Genomic DNA, 20021 nt, shown 5'->3' with positions numbered 1-20021 from the left:
AACGTCCAGCTGACTCGGTTTAAATTTCTCATTTTGGGCGCTAGAGGTCAGTATGAGACAAATTGGAGACAGCAGGACCTACGAAGCCTTTGTTTCCTCATTTCAGCGCCTCACACCAGTAAGTACAACGTCACACAACCTCACAAGTACAGTGCAACAGTAATGTTAATGGGATACATGTGCATTAACAAAATGAGCAAAGTCAAATTTGAAATCTTATGCCCGGCTAGCTCAGTCGGTAGAGCATGAGACTCTTAATCTCAGGGTCGTGGGTTCGAGCCCCACGTTGGGCGCACATACTTTTCCCACTCAGGCTGAGCTCATATTGTACTCTCCGTTTCTCAGTGCACATGTAAGTGATCACAATAACTTAAATCCCTCTACAACTATAAAGCATAAATGCTTGTTTTTAAAAAAAAAAAATATGTGAAGAAGTGTATTATATGTAGGATGTATTATTTAAGAAATCAAACCACGGTAACGTCTTCCAACACTGGCCGTTTCTCTTGATGTTATATTTAATTACAACATTACATTAGTCGGTTTCTTTTTTAGTAATTTGACACCCGCATTTGCCTCTAAGGAGAGGTAAAGTAATGGCGACGGCTTTCGATATCGTGCGGTCTAATGCAGTCCCTCTGGTGAAAAATACACACAGTGACCAGAAACACTGACAAACGTGTATCCTATACTGTAATACTACACTCATTTACCACTTCATTAGGCACACCTGTGCAATATAATGCCAAAACAACAGCTCTGCCATACATTCTGCAGGTTTCAGTATTTGGTGACATCGTCAAAAAGGTGATAATTCTACTTTATGTTTATTATTGATATTAGTGGGTGGTGGTGGTGGTGTATTGGGATGCATTATATTTAAGTGTTCATAATGTTGTAATTGTGCCCCTAATTTATATTAATGGGGTGGATATTTCTGAAAATAACAACAGAAACTGGAAATATATATAGCTACTTCGTAAAAACAAAATTTATAGCAGAGCTGAATATTGGATTGTGTTAGACTGCACAAGTGTACCTAATGAAGTCTCCGATGAGTGATTTAACATATTTCTTTGACAATGTGTTATAATACTGACTAAACTGTGGATTTTAGAGGTCATGGGTTGTTTGTGGTGTTTACTGGACTAAACATAAACATTTGTTCTAATATTTGCACACCACACTTACATCTACTGAGGAATAAAAGAACGAAACACCTTCCAATATAAAGCAGCTCAGTCTATCACTATGAATTATAGCCTCACAAATTAATATAGTTGAGTAAACCACTGATACAGTCTCAGTGAAACATTAGCATTATACATGCCCCCAAGATTGTCTTTATGGCAGGATAATTGTGTACGATTTCATTATATTATACATGTTCTTCCATATGTCTAATCACAGAATCTGTTAATGTGCCACAAGTCTGAAAAGGACAACAAAACTGGTGCTTTATAGAGCTGTTTTTAATTATTAATGCTAACTGTTAAAACACAGGCTTGAGGAACAAACCGCACACATACGCAATATAATGTACCTTCAATTTTAGTAAACCTTATTGAGGAGGAGAAGGGTTTAGATTGTTTTATTTACTACGGTTTGCTGGACACAAGCTTGTCACTTGGCCATTATATATTAAGGTTATTACAATAATGTGTGACATAAAGCCCTGTATTGCTTTTCTTATATTTTACCACATACTATCAAAGTGTTTCATTATATTGTTTCACAGCTTAACTGTTTAATCTTGATCTTTTTTGCAGACTGATTGCCTAAATAGGTGAAGAGCTAGAGCCTCTTTTCTCTGGAAACGGCCAGGAGGGAGGGAGGAGTTTAAACAAAGGCCCTCTCCACATAAAAAAAAAATGCAGGCTTGTACAGAGAAGCCATGGTGTCCTGCTCCTCACTCCACATGCTGCCATTTCTACTTCTGAAGGCTTCAAATGAGACATCCACCGACAGATTCTACGCCTGGAAGCTTCAAAACGTTGTTATACAGGGTTTGTATGTCAAAAACGCTCATATTAATCACGTTATTTCATGGTTTTAGGCCTAGTTCTGTGCTTATTTTTCTTCCCCTGTCTCTGACACTCACAGTGCTGCCCCTGCCTGCACTGAACAAAGATAATTACTCAGGAAACATTTCGGCCAATCAGACGCGGCCTTGCATCTAGCCTGTGAGGAAAGCGACCAGTCAGGATCTGGCTAACATCGCCGGGGCCTGATCGCCTTGCCTGAAGAGCGGAGCCTTCCCCGGCTGAGGGCTGAGAGTGTCCTCCATGTTTTATAAGTGTTGACATAACAGTGTGTCAGGCAGCCATGCATCCACAGAGGTAAGCTCTGTCTTTTTTTATCTCAACTCTCTGATAACAACATGGCTTCCTTCTTGTTGTTGTGGTGACTGTTGGTTTCTAATGATGAATGTGCACACCAAGAATCAGTTTAGTGTGCAGCAGGAGGAAGAGGAGGAGGAGCTGGGGTGGATTGGAGGCCTCGCCAGGCCTCTCTGCTCCACAGCGCTGAGGGTGGGGGGTTGGGTAACGACTCTCACCCTTGCTCTCTATCTGTGTCTCAGGGTCACATGGGTGCCCCAGACAACCAGGCTGCCATACAGGAGGCAGAGTGGACCGTGGCAAATCCTTTTCCTTTTCTTATAATGCAAAAGAGAGTTAGATTTAAAAATGGCACCTACATCTCCTTTCTGTTGTGGCAGTCTTGTGTTGTAGCCTGGCAGAGAGAGAATGGGGGATGGGCAATAGAGGAAGAAGAGGAGGGGAGTGTGTGTGTGTGTGTGTGTGTGGGGGGGTATTATGTACCCTTTGTAAGTAGATTGGATCTGTGTTGTGTGTCATGCCAGGCTGGGGAAGAGACACAGGGGGAAACAGATGTGCTTGTAAAGAGGACAAGGAGCACAGGACATGACTGAATACTATTTTTCTAAATAAATGATTCTGCATTTGAAGAAAACTCTTCGCCTCGGTACAAATGACAGAAATCCAAACTGAGACTGCAGTTTCTACACTCCATATACGTCAGAGGATGAGCCCACATGAAACAAACCTTTTCTCACATGTGTTTTCTCTTAAATTTCTTCCTGTCTAATCTCTACAAGTAAGATGTTGAGATACAGGTTACCTCTATTTACAGGCACAGGCCCTGCGTTTGCAGCCAGGGCTCTGCCGGCTGTACAGCACTGTTGTGAAACTGCTTCCTCCTCACTCTGATCATTCAGACAGTGGCCATTTTGTGTTCACATAGCTGTCCTTGATAGTCTTTCAGTCCTCTTCTGTACACATCAGACAGCAGGACGGCGACTCAACCTGAGACTCATTTTTACGTGACGCATGCATTTAGTTTCTTGGCAAATGTCAGAGTATTTAAAAGGCGGTGCTGTGTCTAACTCCTGTCTGTTGTTTACTTTGTCGTCTCTTCTCCCTCATGCTTCTCTGGGTTTTTTCCAGATTTTACACATAACAGCAGTGTCATTGATACATATGATACAGATGCAAAACAGTAGGTTTAATCTTTTTGTTTTTTTTAATAGAGAGAAATCTACACCACAGTGACGAGGTGTATGAAGAAAACACGCATACAGAACATAGTTAGAACACAGCCTGTATGCTGTGTTACATCATGCAGCACCATTTTAGCCGTCTCAGCTGCGTGGGGGAGACAAAGAGTGTTGCTTGTCTTCATGTGGCCTGACTCAAGGCATGTTTCACTCGACAGAGCCAGATATAGAATTGTTAAATCAGTATTTCCTTTTTAAACTAATGTCCATGTGCTCTCTCTGAAAAACCAAAACCAAGTTAACCTCTATGACTTAATAGGTATGAGCAAATTCAAAGTGGTTAATTCAGCCTGTAATATAAATGTTACACTGATAGTTTGAAATGTCAGCAATGTGTATCGTTCACGGTGTCAGGAACAAATCGTCTGGGCCTCTTTCCGAGGCAATGTAGCCTCCATATGAGACAGGAGTTATCCATGAGAACCACAAATATAATCTCCCAAAAGGCCTTTTTCATATCCCCTGTGGTTTATACTGGTATAATCAAGAAGGGCAAGCTATAATTGAAGAAAATAAACCTTTCTCATGCAGGGGGAAATCTCTGCATTGCAGCAAAAATGCTTTTTAAGAGGAAGAGGGGAGCCTGCACACTGTGATCCGTGTGGCATAGCTCAGCCGACCAATAATGTTCCACCCTGTTGGCCCTCCAGCCAATTGCAGCTGCAGTTGAGGTTAAAGATTGACAATCAGAGGGAGAGCAGCAGCGAGAAGGGCCTTCTGGAAAATTCCACAGCCATCTTTGATTCAACCTTTACAGCCTTATAAAAAATCCAGGTCAAAATTTTCTTTTATTTAGGATATTCTGTGCATACTAGCAGTGTACTGTATTTGCTGATTAAATGCTGAGACATTGTTTTAACATTGTAAAGGAGGCATGCTAAAATAGTCATCAATGTAGTTAAAATCATTAGTTTCCTTTTTAAATGCAGACAAGCTTGGCCAGGAATGTATACCTTTTATCCTTGTTTAAATATTTTGTTATTCTCAGGAAAAGCAAAAATTGCTATTGTATGCATGTCTTCATCTGTCTGCATGTGGTTGTTGGTCTTGTGAAAGCTCAATGTGTCACTTGTCATTTGTTTAGAGAGGTTTCATAATACAAACCTAATAATCTCTCTGGGGTTTTTGTGAAGCACGGTGAGTAGGATGTTTTTCAGTGAATGGTATAAATCCCAAGTGTCTTCAAAAGCAGTTCCAGTGCAGGGACTACAATATGATTTTTGCATTGAATGCCTTTCCCAGATTGCAATACAGAGAGTCCACTTCTTCAAATGTCTCTGTGTTTGAAGTATAAAATCTGCGCACCGTCTTAGGTATAGAGAATAGCCATGCCAGGATCTGAGTGTGGTTTTACAGTGATGGTCTCTGTTTCTTCCAAGTAAAATCAAATTATTCTATGACAGCAGTATTCACACGAAAGGAGGGAAGGCAAGACTGGATATGAAAAAAAAAAGAAGATAACTGCACCTCACTTTGGAGGCTTTTCTTGTGTCTCCCTCTTCTCCTCTGTCCCTATGATCAGCCGTGAAAGGTTTGTCTTGACATTTTTTTTTTAAATGTTGGACTGTAATCTCCACAGATCTCTCTGGTCCTCCTGCATGGATGTGCCAGTGCCTGAGTCTGAGCCTCGGAGTGGGGGATGGGGGAGAGGGGGGAGGGGAGCAAGCTGTGGCCTCCATTTTCTGTGACGAGAAAACCCTGCTCGTCTCTCACAGGACTGGAATCTAAAGGCATTGAGTCAGTGTTGTCTCCTTTTTGGCCATCAGGTACTACTTGAAGAGGGGAATACTGTCAGTTTTCTTGAACCTGGGTCTCTCTGGAATATATCCCAGAATCTGCTGAGGATTTATTTGTCTAACTCTCCTTGTGTGATGGATCATAGCTGCTGATCTGAGAGTGCCTTGGATCAGCATATGTTTTTACTACTGGTCATCCTGTCTTCCTGCTAGTTGCAGCAATGTCTTGTCATTGCTATTAAGTGTGTATATGGGGTCGTGGCCCTTTATTGAGCAGCTGCCTGCTGTTGGTAAATGTTCACTCTTTTCAGGGCTTTGGTACACGTAGCAGAGCGACTTTGCTAACGTTTTCTTATTTTCATGTGGGCCTCGTTTGTTCACTCAGTCCGGAAGAGGAAGGCCCCGGAGGGGTTGGGGTGTGTGTGTGTGTGCGTGACTGTTGGCAGGCTGAAACAAGACACCCGTATGCCATGTTTTTAAAGAAACTCTGCTCAACCCATGTCTTTTTTGAGACCACACAAGTTTTGATGCATGAATTCTTTTTAGTTTTAGTTTGACAAGCTGTTTATGGTTGCCGGTGTTAATGTCTGAAAGAAGGACAAAATGTCTTTAGAATAGTCTCTTATTTTGAGCTTCCAACATGTTTTAATCCATGTAAAACTTCTGTATTGTGAAACATCACGGCTGACTTTAAATAAGTGTGTATCTAATAGCTGATGTGATCACATCTAATCTCTTTTAGAGTTGTTTTTCTTCTGATTCACTTAACCTGTTACTTCAGTGAACTGACATTTGATCAACTTTGTGTGGAATGTCTCTTTAAGGGTGGAGGAGGGGACACGAAGAACATTCCTTTACTTTCAGTAGAGAGAGAGAAGGAAAAAAAGCTTATCCCACAAATGTGGGTGACCTTTGAGTTGTAGCCTGTAAACCCGTCATCCTAGCTGGTAACCAGAGCTGTAGCCAAAGCTATGAACTGGTCAAGTGTGTGACCTGTCAGGGGTCCTTGGGAGGGTTTTCTTCTCGGGGGTTTGTGAATAAAGGCTACATCCTTGGAACGAGGCCCTCTGTTGCTCTGACAAAGGAGGAGCCAAACACTCAAAGACCTTCATTTATCGCCAAGCCCCCTTTTATTCTCGTCTTCCCCCCCCCTCGGAGGAAAGTAGATGAGAGCAGAACCGGAGACTTGGGGAATCAGGCTTATCCAGTGCTAAATGTGTGTATTGGAGAGGATATTCTTTTGGCTTTTGATGCGATTATTATTGTCTCGTTTACATCAGTGATGTTAATATAGCAGTAAAACATTTTAAGATTTGAGACACACACACAAAATGCTCATGTAACTCCACAATTATGTATGTGAATTTATCCTAAATATAAAAATAGCAAAGCTTCTTTAAAATGCCTGTGAGCAATATTTAGGCCAAAAACATTTAGACAGACCTGCGTTGGAAGCTTATTAGAAGGATCTCTTGCTAATGGTCTCCAAGAATGAGCCTAAATCCTTCGAGGGTACCCTGTTGTTACTGAAGGGGCTTGAGAGGTGCAAGAAACATAGACTGTTCATCGCCACGAGATGCTCTCTCTCCCTCCTGTAGTATGGATCAATTCCCTCTTGCTTTCTTGTTACTACAAGACTATTTACAATTTGTCACAAACACAGCGCAGTGCAAAGATCAGGACCTAGTCGGATTAAAACCTTGCAGCTGCAATGTCTTCTGAAGGATGGAGGTGCAGGGTAATGTCAGCTAAACGGCCCTATGTGTTGCTGTGAATATCAACTTGTGCTTAGCGGAGAGGAGCGTTGCCATGGTGATTGTTACCAATTTCTCTCTCGGAATATAAAGAACATAATTTAGAGTCGTTTGTCACTGATGATATGGGAACGATTCGAACTTCGTAACACAATGTCAGAGATGTGCTGAAATCAAATGAAAACAATAACAATGGAAACCTGCAGAGTCCCTATTGACAGATCCTTTGGGACCCTCGATGCCCTAGGTGGTGTTCCACTTGTTTACTGTTATGCTGATGTGGTTTCTGAACACCCTTTCTGACTTTGTGTTTGCCTCTCTTTCTGTGTTTCTGTGTGCTCTTGTTCTGTGCTGCTGCAGTCTGGCTGAGGAGGAGATAAAGACAGAGTCTGATGTGGTAGAGGGGATGGATGCGTCTGCACGATCCAAAGGTAAGTCTCTAAGGCCGTGTACCTCACATTAAGAGTCAAACATCTTTGGGTGGCTTAGTTTCAGAGAATGTGGAGGTTATTTACTTCGTGTTTCGAGAGCAGTCTAATGGATTTTGTTGGTCTCTTAGGACTGCAAAGATAATCCATCAAGCCTGGCTGCTTGCCTGTTTAAAATTTGTGTCAGCAGTATCAACACAGGGTCTAGTTAGTTTAGAAGAAGCCCTCTGGCCATTTGTTACTGTCAAGTATTAATATATTATGTATAAGAGTGTTTTCAATAATTGCTTTTCAGTTTAGTGTGATTGCTTGTCTGTACTAGATAATGATGCTACCAGGATGCCAAAATACTAAAAACTGAACACTGCATCTAACTGTCAGATTGCTTGGCTGAATTGCTTCAATTTGACTCTCTTTATTGGTTTAGAATGCAGGATGATGAAATGGTGTAGTATGGTGACTTGATTTTCATCCTCTTGATTAACTCAAGGACTAGCTAAATTAGTCTCATAACACCCCAATCTTTAAATATTCTAAGGCTAATGTGTTGGACATGGGCGCAGAGAATAATAACCCTAAGCCCTGTCTCCTGTCATTTGATAACCTGATTGTCTCTCTGTGTCCAGTCCCTGATCCACCGGGGTCAGCAGAGCGATCACTGGCACCACAGAAGAGAAAGGTGTCAAGTCCCACCCATTCCTCCAATGGACACTCTCCCTCAGACACTTCCCCCAGCCCACTCAAGAAAAAGAAGAAGCCTGGGGCTATCAACAGTAACAAAGACCAGGTAAGGGGGCTGGTATACTCATATCAGAATCTGCCGTGTTCTCGTGGGGGTAAATGTCAGTGTACTCACTGCCACTGGAAGCCTACCCTGTCACACCAGAGGGTGGAGTTTATAAAGGGGATGATACCCAAATTAATATTCATGGTGAAATCTAATAGAAACGGCTTATTCTTTTATTCAGTCACATAGAAAAAAGCAAAAAAAAAGTCACAGAGAAATTCCTGGCCTGCACACACTGCAAACACTGGTCACAAATGCACCATATTGCCTTTGAGAACACGACAATTTTGATTTTGACTGTAGTATACTGCTAAAAAACATGAATGGGTGTGACCGACTGTGAGAGTGGAAATGTCTTGTTGTGATAGCTATCTTGATTAGATTAGAACAGTGCCATAACTACATGGTCAACTCAGTTAACTTTATTATTAGTTAAAACATTTTGCACTGTTTTATTTTTCGATTATGACTTCTGAAGTGTGACAGTCAACTTTGGTTATTTAAATCCTGTTGTTATGCTGATTATATATTATGAATTCTGATCCATATGTTTTATATTAGCTGCTTGCCATGTTAATGTCGTGCTGAGCAATTCCCTTTTTTACCCTTTAGTCCCATGTTGACCCTGCACGACAGAAAAAGATCATTCTAGATACGTTTATAATATGTGTTTTGGTTCTCTGGAAGGGGTCAAATGAGCTGCAGTTGAGTATAAGCCCTGCTTATGATAAATGAATACCAAAGTTAGTGAGAGAGGGTTTTGTCTAAAGCTCTCTTTATTAGGTATAAACTCATGTGGTATAAGCTCAAGGTTATTTGCACTGTGAAACATCATCTTGAGCTGTGAAACCTCTAGTTATCCATCAAAGTTGGGTACCTACCAGAGAACCATATCATGCATTGTGTCTGCTCTCAGTTGAAACAGGAGCTATTCTGTTGTAACATAAAAAGATCAATACTGGTGCTTAAGTTCACACCCTAAACCTGTTAGGTTAGTGTTGTTTGACTCACATTGTCACATGACCAGCTGTTTACATAGTGTACTTATTTGCTTAGAAAGTGTCGTGTGTCGGATTTATTGCCTTTAATGCCATCTATGCTTCTTACCCTGCTTATCCCACTGTATTGCTGCCTTGTTTCTGTTGCACTGCACCTTTTTGTGTTCCTGCGTGTTTTTTGAAACCTGCCCCCCTGTTTCTCTTGCCTGCATTTCAGTCAGAGCTAAGACATGGTCCCTTTTACTATATGAAGCAGCCAGCACTCACCACAGACCCTGTTGATGTTGTACCGCAGGACGGCAGGAATGACTTCTACTGCTGGCTGTGCCACCGCGAGGGCCAGGTGCTCTGCTGTGAGCTCTGCCCCAGGGTGTACCACGCCAAGTGCCTCAAACTACCAGCTGAGCCTGAGGGCGACTGGTTCTGTCCAGAGTGTGAGGTATCTCGCTGAAGACACATTTATGTGTGTGGGTGTACACGAATGATGTGCACGATTGTGGTACTCACTGCACAATCTCACTTGTTCACAAAAGGGGTGTCAGACCATGTGCCGTTGAGTACATGTGCCAAAGAAGCAAATCAGTGAAGTCACCTGCTTTTTGTCTGTGGTTGATCCAAAACCATGCAGTCTTGGCCCTCAATAGCACATGTTGTGACACCCCTGCAAGTGTAAATTGCACCACACGTCTGAGAGATGTTAGAGGCTTAGTTTTATATCTGTTTTGCTACATTTTGGGAAATTTAGTGTGCACTTCTTTAAGCGGCACAATTTTGTACATTTGCAAAAGCTAAGTAAAAAGCAGCAGCAGATTATGTAAACTTTTCAAAAGTTAAGAGTATCTGTGTTCTGTTGTTTTGCTCGGGGATCATTTTCTTTAATGGAATTAATCACATTTTTGTTGTTGTTGTTGTTTCAGAAAATAACAGTTGCTGAATGCATTGAAACCCAGAGCAAGGCAATGACGATGCTGACAATAGACCAACTCTCGTACTTGCTCAAATTTGCACTCCAAAAGATTAAACAGCCAGGGGTAAGCCTTGTAAAAAAAAAATGCCTTGTATGTTGATTTAATAGGTGTGCTATAATCTGAAGTCTATCAAAGTGTTTTATAATCAAACACTAATGTCTTTAAAATATATGCATCTGTTTCTTTTTCTTTTTTTTAAATTATTTGTCTTAACTGAGCAGACAGAGCCTTTTCAGAAGCCTGTGTCTCTGGAACAGCACCCAGATTATGCAGAGTACATCTTCCACCCCATGGATTTGTGTACTTTAGAGAAGGTACCAAAATTACTTTAATTTACTTACATAAAAACAGAACCCACAAAGTCTTCAGAAATGCTGGATGTAGACAAAAAATGTTGAAACAGAAAAAACCTTTACAAGTGGGTTTCATTAAAGAAGGGTGTTGCATATAAAAACATGCAGACAGACCTAAACAAAAGTTAGGCTGCAGAAAACTAAGAGAGGTGCTATCACATGTGTAGAATATGTAAACAGATGATTAATTTGAGTGTCTTGTCTTTGATTTTATTATTTTTCTCTTTTTGATAGAATATTAAAAAGAAAATGTATGGCTGCACTGAGGCATTTCTTGCTGATATGAAATGGATCTTACACAACTGCATCATCTATAATGGAGGTAGGCCTCTTTTCCATATCTGCAATCACCTTACTGCTAAATAAAGAAGTAAAATGTAAAGTAACCATATAACTTTATTCCAGGTAATCACAAGTTAACAGCAACTGCAAAAGTCATTGTCAAGATCTGTGAACATGAGGTAAAAAAGCTTTACTAACTTCATACTGGCAAATTGTATGTATATGTGACTAATTTGTGAATGAATTAAAACCTTTTCCTTCAATATGCTTTTTCAGATGAATGAGATTGAGGTGTGTCCAGAGTGCTACCTGTCCTCGTGCCAAAAAAGGGACAACTGGTTTTGTGAGCCATGTGTAGGTCTTTATGTGACTTTTAAACAAGATACCACATTTAAACAATGTTAGATTTTAGATCTGTGAAGCACTGAATTATTTTGTTTTGTCCCCAACAGAGTCAACCTCACCCCCTGGTCTGGGCTAAGCTAAAGGGCTTTCCCTTCTGGCCAGCAAAAGCACTTCGAGAAAAGGACGGGCAGGTAGATGCACGATTCTTTGGACAACATGACAGGTGAGATAAGACTGTGAGTGCAGTGGCTGCTTGGGTTATTACAGCAAAATATAGTCAAGACTAGTCTCCTGGTTGTTTATAATTTTGTTTGTTTAATTTTTCTTTTATGCTGTGCCTTCATGTAGGGCCTGGGTCCCCATCAACAACTGCTACCTCATGTCCAAAGAGATTCCTTTCTCCGTAAAGAAGACAAAGAGCATTTTCAACAGTGCCATGCAAGAGATGGAAGTCTACGTCGAAAACATTCGCAAGAAATTTGGGGTCTTCAACTATGCACCCTTCCGCACTCCATACACGCCCAACAACCAGCTGCAGATGCTACTGGACCCTTCCAATCCCAGCGCTGGCACGGTGAAAACAGAGAAACCTGATAAACTTCGCTTCAACTTTGATATAACTGCATCTCCAAAGATGGTCCTCAGCAAGACTTCCACACCCAGTGGTATGAGTCGGAGGGTCTCAATGACGGACATGCCTCGGTCTCCCATGAGCACCAACTCCTCGGTTCACACAGGGTCTGATGGGGAGCAGGATACAGAAAAAGCCAGCAGGAATTCTGCCTTCCACTACAGCACTGGAGAGGAGTCAATGGACTGTACTGGTAAATAAATACAACACTCTGAGTGATGCCATTTGTAAAAACATTTACCTGAACGTGTAAAGCAAAAATAACTAAACTTGGAATTTTAATTACATTATAATTACAGCATCACCTGTCTCAGGGAAGATGGGTCCTGCTGGCAGCATGACAGGCAGCCCGAAGCCCTTTAACCCCGGACTGGCGCCCAAGCAGGAGAGGACTGCAGCCACAGGCGGCATCCTTAATCTTAACCTTGGTCAGTACTAGCAGCACAATCACTGTATTTAAGCTGTCATGACTACTAATAATCAACATCATTGTGTAAGCTGATACTCTCCAGAGAAATATCAGTATTTATACTAGAAATTGAACTTGGACCTGTTCCTTTCAGACCGCGTGAAGGCTGAGATGGATCTGAAGGAACTGAGTGAGACTGTGCAACAGCAACAGAATCAGCAACAACAAGGAGCGTCAGCTGCCCTCCCAACCCCAAAGAGACCCATCAGGAGCCTGGACAAGACTATTGAAAGCTGCAAGGCACAGCTTGGTATACATAATTACAATTACACAATTATTATTAATGTCATGTCTAATGTAATTTTAGATTGCAGATTTTATTTTGGATCACCTTACTTTTTGATCAATGTGAAGAATTTACTTCAAACATGTGGCAGCTGAAATGTGATATTTGTGATTGTGATTGCCACTGGTTTACGATTAGCAACAACCAAAGAAAAAAGTCTTTATTCCATTTATTTTCTAACTGACAAAAACAATCTGAAACTTCCATGCAGGGATAGATGAGATTTCTGAAGATGTGTATAAAGGTGTGGATCACAGTGACACTGAGGACTCTGAGAAATCTGACTCAAGTGACAGCGAGTATCTCAGCGATGAGGAACATAAGCCAAAGAGCTCCGCCCAGGACGACAAGGACAAAGCAGACAGAAAGAGGCCAAAAGCAAGCACAAATGGAGAGAATAAGGAGGGAGTTACTGGGACAGGGGATAGAGCCACCCCTGAACCCCTGCTTAAAGAGAAGCAGGGTAGCAATGGCCCAGATAGGGACCCTCAAGAGAAGCCCAGAACGCCCCAGACTCAGCCCCTCACTGACAAGCCCAAGACCCCAGAGGAGGGTAGAGCAACTGCTGCCACATCAGTGGCTGAGCAAGACTCTGATTCAGAAAGAGAGCTTGTGATTGACCTGGGGGATGAACACGGAGGCCGTGACGCTAAGAGGGCGAGGAGAGAGGCGGGGGCTTCTGCTGCCAAAACTCTCAAAGAGTCTAATGTTGCCAAGTTGGAAGGTGAGGCCTTTTAGATACACCCATGTTTTCTTGTGATTCTCATTTGGGAGAAAATAATATATTTAAATTATAATATTTTCTCTGTCCAGGTAAACCACCTTTATCTGCTGCAGCAGCTGCAACAGTACGGGAAGCTGCCTCCAACCTGAAAGACTCCTTGCAACCTGCCATCACAGCAGCCCTCAATCTTGTTTCCACTGCAGCATCTGGTCAGCCCAGTGTCACATCAGCTACCAGCGGTACCACCAGTGCTCCTTCACCTGCTTCCACCTCAGTCTCCACAACATCCCCAGCACCTGCTGCTGTAAAGAAACAGCGCCCCCTACTGCCTAAAGAAGCGGCTCAGGCGGTGCAACGAGCGGTAGTTTGGAATCCCACCAAGTTTCAGACGTCTTCTCAGAAGTGGCACATGCAGAAGGTGCAGCGGCAGCAGCAGCATGGAGAGCAGTCAGCAGTGCAGACAGGTGCACAAGCCCAGACTCCGGCGCAGACACGGAGCCCACAGCAGCTGCAGTCACAACAGCAGAATTCCTCCTCAAGTACCCGCTATCAGACCAGACAATCGGTCAAAGGTAAATACACCAGCATAATTCACCTCAACATTAAACTTAAGAACATAACTTAACTTAACTTAAGAACAACATAAGATACACATTTGTATTCAAAGATATTTAATTTCCTTTTTTTCATCTTTTTATACCCTCCAGGGCAACAAAAAGACACGCCTCAGAATACTTCCTCATCGACAGCTGCCCAGGGCTCATCGGGTGGCTCCTCTTCGTTCATGTCAGGAGACGTGCAGATCCCTACAGTCTCAGCCGATGTGGCTGCTGACATAGCCAAATACACAAACAAAGTAAGTTAAAAATCACCAGCTCAGTAATTAAATGAGAGAAATTAGAAAAAAGCTACAGTATTTAATCATTGAGAAAGGCATTATTTGTCTAAATATTTGGTAATTTTATACTAATTATCATGTATGTCACAAAATAGCAACATGAAGAAATTCAAAGGCCAGCTTTATGAATTTATACATATTTTTCACTTCATTTTTAAGAAATAAAAAAAGTTATACGTATTTAATCTAATATCACATTATTTTTGGCAAAACCTTGCAGATTATGGACTCAATAAAAGGGACAATGACTGAAATCTACAATGACCTTTCGAAAAGCACATCAGGAAACACAATTGCAGAGGTAAGTACTGACATATGGAATGCTGTTTATTAATGTGCTAAAACAATGATAACTTGCGAGGTATAAGGGATTTTAATCACTGTGTGTTTTTTCCATAGATTCGACGGTTAAGAATAGAGATTGAGAAGCTTCAGTGGCTGCATCAACAGGAGCTGTCAGAGATGAAGCACAACCTGGGTAAATTTGCTGACTCCAGACATTTATGTCACCATATCGCTGAGAAATGATGTGTGTACCACTGCACCAGTCTTAATCTTAGTACCATGAATATTAAGTAAACCCAGATGTGGCATAAATTGTGATTTTATCTGACCTTAATGCAGAACTGACAATGGCAGAGATGAGGCAAAGTCTGGAGCAGGAACGAGAACGGTTGGTGGCTGAGGTGAAAAAACAGACGGAGTTGGAAAAGCAGCAGGGGGTGGACGAGACTAAAAAGAAACAGTGGTGCGCCAACTGCAGAAAGGAGGCCATCTTCTACTGCTGCTGGAATACCAGTTACTGTGATTACCCCTGCCAGCAAGCCCACTGGCCAGAGCACATGAAGTCCTGCACACAGTCAGGTAGCATGAACACACTCATGACCCACTAATGTTTTCTGTGTATGGATTACATTTTGGTAGTCCACATTTATTGTTTATGTTGTGCGCTGTGATGCACAAAGCTGTCAGACGATGGTTTGGCAACTGGATCGAAAATTAATTAGAAAATATAAATACTAAAGCTGCTGTTTAGATTTTTAAATAATGTTGATTTATTATTTTGTTTGGTTTGAATGTAGGCTACCGATGATACTCACAGAAAAAATGTTCTTGATTTAATTCAAAAAGCATTTTTAGGAAGGATAGACTGTAGCCTAAGGGCACTTGTTTGTTTTTCTCTTAGCCATCCTCAAGTAGGGCTAGGCAATATATCTATTATCTCTATTGTGATATATGACTATTGTCTGAGGTTTACTCTTGGATTTCGTAATATCGTGCTATGGCATAACTGTTGTCTTTTCCTGGTTTTAAAGGCTGCATTACAGTAAAGTGATGTACTTTTCTGAATTTACCAGACTGTTCTGTTCAATTGCCTTTACCTATTATAGCCACATTACTGATGATTATTTATCAAAAATCTCATTGTGTAAATATGTTGTGAAAGCACCATTAGTCCTCCTTACAATAGTGTTGCAATATCAATATCAAGGTACTTGGTCAAAAATAGTGTTATTTGATTTTGTCCATATCGCCCAGGCCTATCCCTCCTACCCTGTTGTAGAAGCACCCAGTATTTGATCATAAAGTGCTGTGATTCAAAACTAAAATATGTTTTAGTTCACACTAAAGGGTGTTCTGCTACAGGAGTGTTGTATTGTAGAATATCAAATACATTATATTCTCTGCCATTTAAAACTGGTGATTCCTCTGACGGTAACCAGATTATTATTGGTTTTGAGAAAATGACGGCACTGTAGTTGAGATGTCTGACACAATTATACATGGAGTGAATGGATTGTTACATTTCTGATATTGCTATTACTTATCAAAGATGGCTGTGTCCCTGCATTCAGCAGGAGAGATTTTTTCTATGCACTCAGTCTGTGAGTCTCATTCTTTTTCAAATGGGTTATTTGATCTCATTTCAGCACTTTGAGACAGGCAAAAAAATGTCTCTCTCTCAACTGCATTCAAATTCTCAGGCAGTTCCTCCTCTGCTCCTGAAATATTTATGTCACAGTATCTTTCAATCATCATAAATACAGTCTGCCACCCCTGCCATTCCTTCCATAAACCCATCTGACATTAAGTGAAAAATATCAACCTCATTAATTTTATGTTTATGTTTTATTGTCACAAGTGGATAAACAAAGTGTTTTCATTTTTATATTCTGCTTTTCTTTCAAGCCACAGCTTCACAGCAGGAACCAGAGGCAGAACCCAACTCGGACCCTTCAGTCAAATCATCAGGTCACTCTCCTGCCACACAGACCCTGCCCTCAGCAGCAGCATCCATATCGGACAAAAGCAACTCTCCCACATATATGGACAAGAGCAAGGACAGCGCTGGCGTTACTGTGACATAACTGCTACACTACACTCTTGTACACTTTGCAAGGCCGCTGTGGAGCTTGTGGTGTCAAAATTGGTGCTTGAAGTCCTGCACCTCTGTGACAAATCACTTTTTTATTTCTCCATTCCCATATGCTTTGTGGACATTTTGGGTTTTTCCATTATTCACAAGTTTCCATGAGTCTCTGTTCAGGTGGGCTCATCATGTGAAAGTAGTCTGTCTTGAGAAATAAATGTGAGTCTGTATGTTATCATACTGTAGTTTTTATGTTATAGCTCTGTTACCACTTTGTTTTGATTCTGAACAAGATTGTATCAACCCACAGAATATTTACATTAACACTTTCAATGCTGCTCTCAAGTACTTCATGACTGTTATTATTTTGCTGAGATCTCTCCATTCTATGAGACAAACAGTTTAAAACACCCAGCAACAGCTTATATTCCCTTATCATGGTGCCATCAGAGGTATTTTGAGTTATGCAAATTTAATTTGTTTTAAACTATGTCCGCTTTATTGTCAGCTGAGGTGATTTGAATGATGTACGTTTAGTTTTCAACCATGTCCTCTTCATGTCAACGGCAGAATTTTTGGCTCATACCAGTTTTGTATTGTAGTTCCACATTGTATAGGCCTACATAAAAAAAGTATCTGTGATTTATTAAAAATAACTAAAAAATTAAACTGTACAAAGTTTTTGTAAGAAGAAACCTGAACAATATTTATTGTGTTATATGTTTTTATAGTATGTTTAATGAAGTCACATTTCTATGTGTCTAAAAAAAAGTTATTTGAAAAATAAATTTCACATGAATGTCAGCACTGAGCAAAGTCTCTGTTATCCAAAGCTGATTTAAATCCTGGTCAGACTGTGTCTAAGAACTGGGTAGGCATCAATAGAAACTGCATTTTGGCTGGATATTATTTCCTGTGAGCATGTCTGTTTTGAGCTTGTGTCTCGTTCTTGTTTACATATTGTAAATACAATAAATGGACTCGTGAAGAAATAAAAATGCTCTGATCAAGTTGGAACTCATTGGTTTAATTTGTCCTCAAACTAACATTGCGAACATAGAACATAATTCATTCAGATCAATATTGTACCCAGTGCACCTTGACTGATTTATAGTGCCAGATCTCATTCTGTACATCAAATTATTACACATTAATGGAGGTTCACAGTTATTCAAGACTGTCTTAAAACAACAGTCAGGTGTCCAAATGAACACTGAAAGAGGTTTTCCTTGCTGTAATCACATCTCCTGTTCATTCTGGCTATTAAAAGATCCCCCTCAAATGTGCTTGCAATGTAAATGATGGGGGCCAAAATCCACAGTGTGTCCACACAGTCATTTCATGCAAAAATGCATTTAAAAGTTGATCGAAAGCTTATATGAAAGTTTCATATCAAGACCTGCCACATTTACAGTCTTTTTTAGTATCAAATTCACTCTTTCCCTGTTGAGCGGTGGCATTTTTTCGTCACATTGGCTTCAATACGGACTTAAAAAAATTAAGAGCCTATATTTTAACTTAATGTCCAAGTTTCAGATGCATACCTTGTTATAGACAGCGGAGAGATGACAGGAGTGTAAAGGAAAGAGTGATGTAGCGTAATGACATGTGGACCAGTGAGGAGAGCGATGAACAGGAAATCACGTCGCTTTCCACCCGGCAGCTGTTCTCGCGAGATCTCATGTAGCAAGGCACAGAAAATGGAAGGCTGTGCTAATTTAGCTACCTGAGGGAATCCACTTTTAACTGGAAATTTGTCACTTGTATCTAAGGTAATGCTTTGCACTTAGTTTTTCTGCACGGTTTTTTGAGTCGTTATCTTTGAAGACATTTGGCCGGGCAGCATATTGCATTTATTGCTAGGTAATGTAGCAGCTAGCGGTGGGCTAAGTTAGCTGTAGACAACAATGTCGACCACTGCCAGCAAGAACAAGACTCCTCTCCTCCCGTTAACTCTGTTTCATTTCTGTGGTATCACAGCCGGCTGATGTCTGGTAGTGAAATTAGGGAGGCCTGTTGTTTCGTTTCCGTGTAGCTAACGAAATTGAGTTAAATTTAGAGTTCAGGGGACATTGTGGACTGCCCAATTATCACTGTTTATACATCTTTGCACAAACTAACGATTTCTGGCTGATTTTGCTCTGTAAGCACGTCCAAACATAACCGTAGCACGTAAATACAAATCCAGGCCTCGAAACAAAAGCTGACTGACGCTGGATAATTTCATGTAATGTAATAATATAATGGATAATTATAAATAACAGCCACATTTAAAAGGAAAAACTTTATTGGACCATCTTAGGTTAAATTACAACATTGCTTTTTTATGTGGTCTCTGATAGACTTGTGTTGTTGAATTGTACACATTTCCTGACTTAAAATTGTATCTCATAATCACTTACAAAGATATAGACAGCCACCATTACATTCCTTTAGTCATGAAGTGAGTACAAATCCAAAAAGCTGTAGTAGACATATCTAATGAGTCCCACTGTCCATATTAATTGGATAAAATCAGATGAAACTGTTTCACCTTATCTCTCATTTTTTTAAATAACAGATCCAAATTGACTTGGTTGTGCTTAGATCAAGACTGGTTAAAGTATTTGGTTGCCAGTGTACACCCAACTAAAAACAGTGTTAATGCAACAATTTGGTGAATTATTATTTGAAACAACTCTGTGTACTTTTCATCAGTAGTTGAATTAAAACCTTTCCAAAACAGATTCAACAAGAACTCAGTATTGTAACCTTAGTGAAAGTGTACTTTATTGGTTTTAATGTAGTGGCTGTAATGAACTGGCAACTAAATACATTTGTACTAACATGAGATGTATGAGTGTTTCTCTTTATTGGTGAATAATTTAGACTTCTGGGGTAGATGTTTGACGTTTGTTGTTAACTTATAACTGAATATAACCATCTGCTTCTGTGTATTTTCCCTTCCTAATTTACACAGGCGCACAGAGAGACAAGTGAAATGGCAATTTGCACATCCTGAAAACTTCGGACTTTGGCAGTCATTAGATTAAAAAAGGTACCTATTTTTCCTGCATTTAGCCTTGTATCCAAATTGTTACTATTTTTATTAGCTTGTATACTGAACAATTGTATCTTCTGTATTTGAACAGCCTTGTTACCTATGGATGTGAGTATGGACCAAATGGAAAATGACAGAATCACAGATGATAATAATTTAGGTAAAACAGATTTTTTTTAGTATGTGACTTGCTTAAATGAGCAGACTGATGTTACAAATGAACATGAGAGAGGCTTTGGTTTTGTTTCTGTTAATCCTGTTTGCTTCTGTCTCTCTGTAGAGGAACAGGAGGGCCAGTCAAAAGAGACAGATTTGGGTGTCAGGCCGACTCTGTTTCAGGTTACAAAGTCATGGGGATTCAGGCGGACAACCAT

General features: G+C 40.6%; 2 protein-coding genes and 1 non-coding gene across 7 annotated transcripts in view; all 3 read left to right on the top strand.

Moving 5' to 3' along the window:
• Window positions 1-220: 220 nt before the first annotated feature.
• On the top strand, window positions 221-293 carry trnak-cuu (transfer RNA lysine (anticodon CUU)). The gene has a single exon. It is a non-coding gene; the product is annotated as a tRNA-Lys (tRNA).
• A 1591-nt stretch (window positions 294-1884) lies between these two features.
• Window positions 1885-17617, top strand: LOC133987211 (MYND-type zinc finger-containing chromatin reader ZMYND8-like). Of its 5 annotated transcripts, none has more exons than XM_062426501.1 (21): window positions 1885-2006; window positions 2104-2339; window positions 7428-7498; window positions 8122-8282; window positions 9498-9719; window positions 10198-10311; window positions 10470-10562; window positions 10836-10923; window positions 11007-11062; window positions 11160-11237; window positions 11336-11451; window positions 11577-12052; window positions 12159-12287; window positions 12423-12578; window positions 12826-13338; window positions 13428-13910; window positions 14046-14194; window positions 14457-14537; window positions 14636-14714; window positions 14861-15100; window positions 16433-17617. In XM_062426501.1, the coding sequence occupies exons 2-21, from the start codon at window positions 2326-2328 to the stop codon at window positions 16603-16605; spliced, it is 3492 nt and encodes a 1163-aa protein (XP_062282485.1). In that variant the 5' UTR covers window positions 1885-2006; window positions 2104-2325; the 3' UTR covers window positions 16606-17617. The 5 variants fall into 5 exon arrangements, with proteins under 5 accessions (XP_062282485.1, XP_062282483.1, XP_062282484.1 ...); XM_062426499.1 differs by having other exon boundaries at window positions 16427-17617; XM_062426500.1 differs by having other exon boundaries at window positions 1885-2010; window positions 16427-17617.
• Window positions 17618-18309: 692 nt separating this feature from the next.
• Window positions 18310-20021, top strand: part of LOC133987209 (uncharacterized) — a gene marked incomplete in the record, with an annotated part of 29929 nt that continues 28217 nt past the window's right edge. Inside the window, 4 exon segments of the mRNA XM_062426498.1 lie at window positions 18310-18379; window positions 19567-19644; window positions 19739-19807; window positions 19928-20021. Coding sequence (XP_062282482.1) covers window positions 19750-19807; window positions 19928-20021 — 152 coding nt within the window.

This window comes from Scomber scombrus, chromosome 10, assembly GCF_963691925.1.
Source record: "Scomber scombrus chromosome 10, fScoSco1.1, whole genome shotgun sequence".
Lineage (NCBI taxonomy): Eukaryota > Metazoa > Chordata > Actinopteri > Scombriformes > Scombridae > Scomber > Scomber scombrus.
This window is presented reverse-complemented; position numbering and strand designations above follow the sequence as displayed.

Excerpts from the sequence above, each read along its gene's own strand:
- LOC133987211 (XM_062426499.1), top strand. Across the intron at positions 9,720-10,197 it reads GGTTCTGTCCAGAGTGTGAG|AAAATAACAGTTGCTGAATG; the intron begins GTATCTCGCTGA and ends TTGTTGTTTCAG. Across the intron at positions 12,288-12,422 it reads CATCCTTAATCTTAACCTTG|ACCGCGTGAAGGCTGAGATG; the intron begins GTCAGTACTAGC and ends TGTTCCTTTCAG.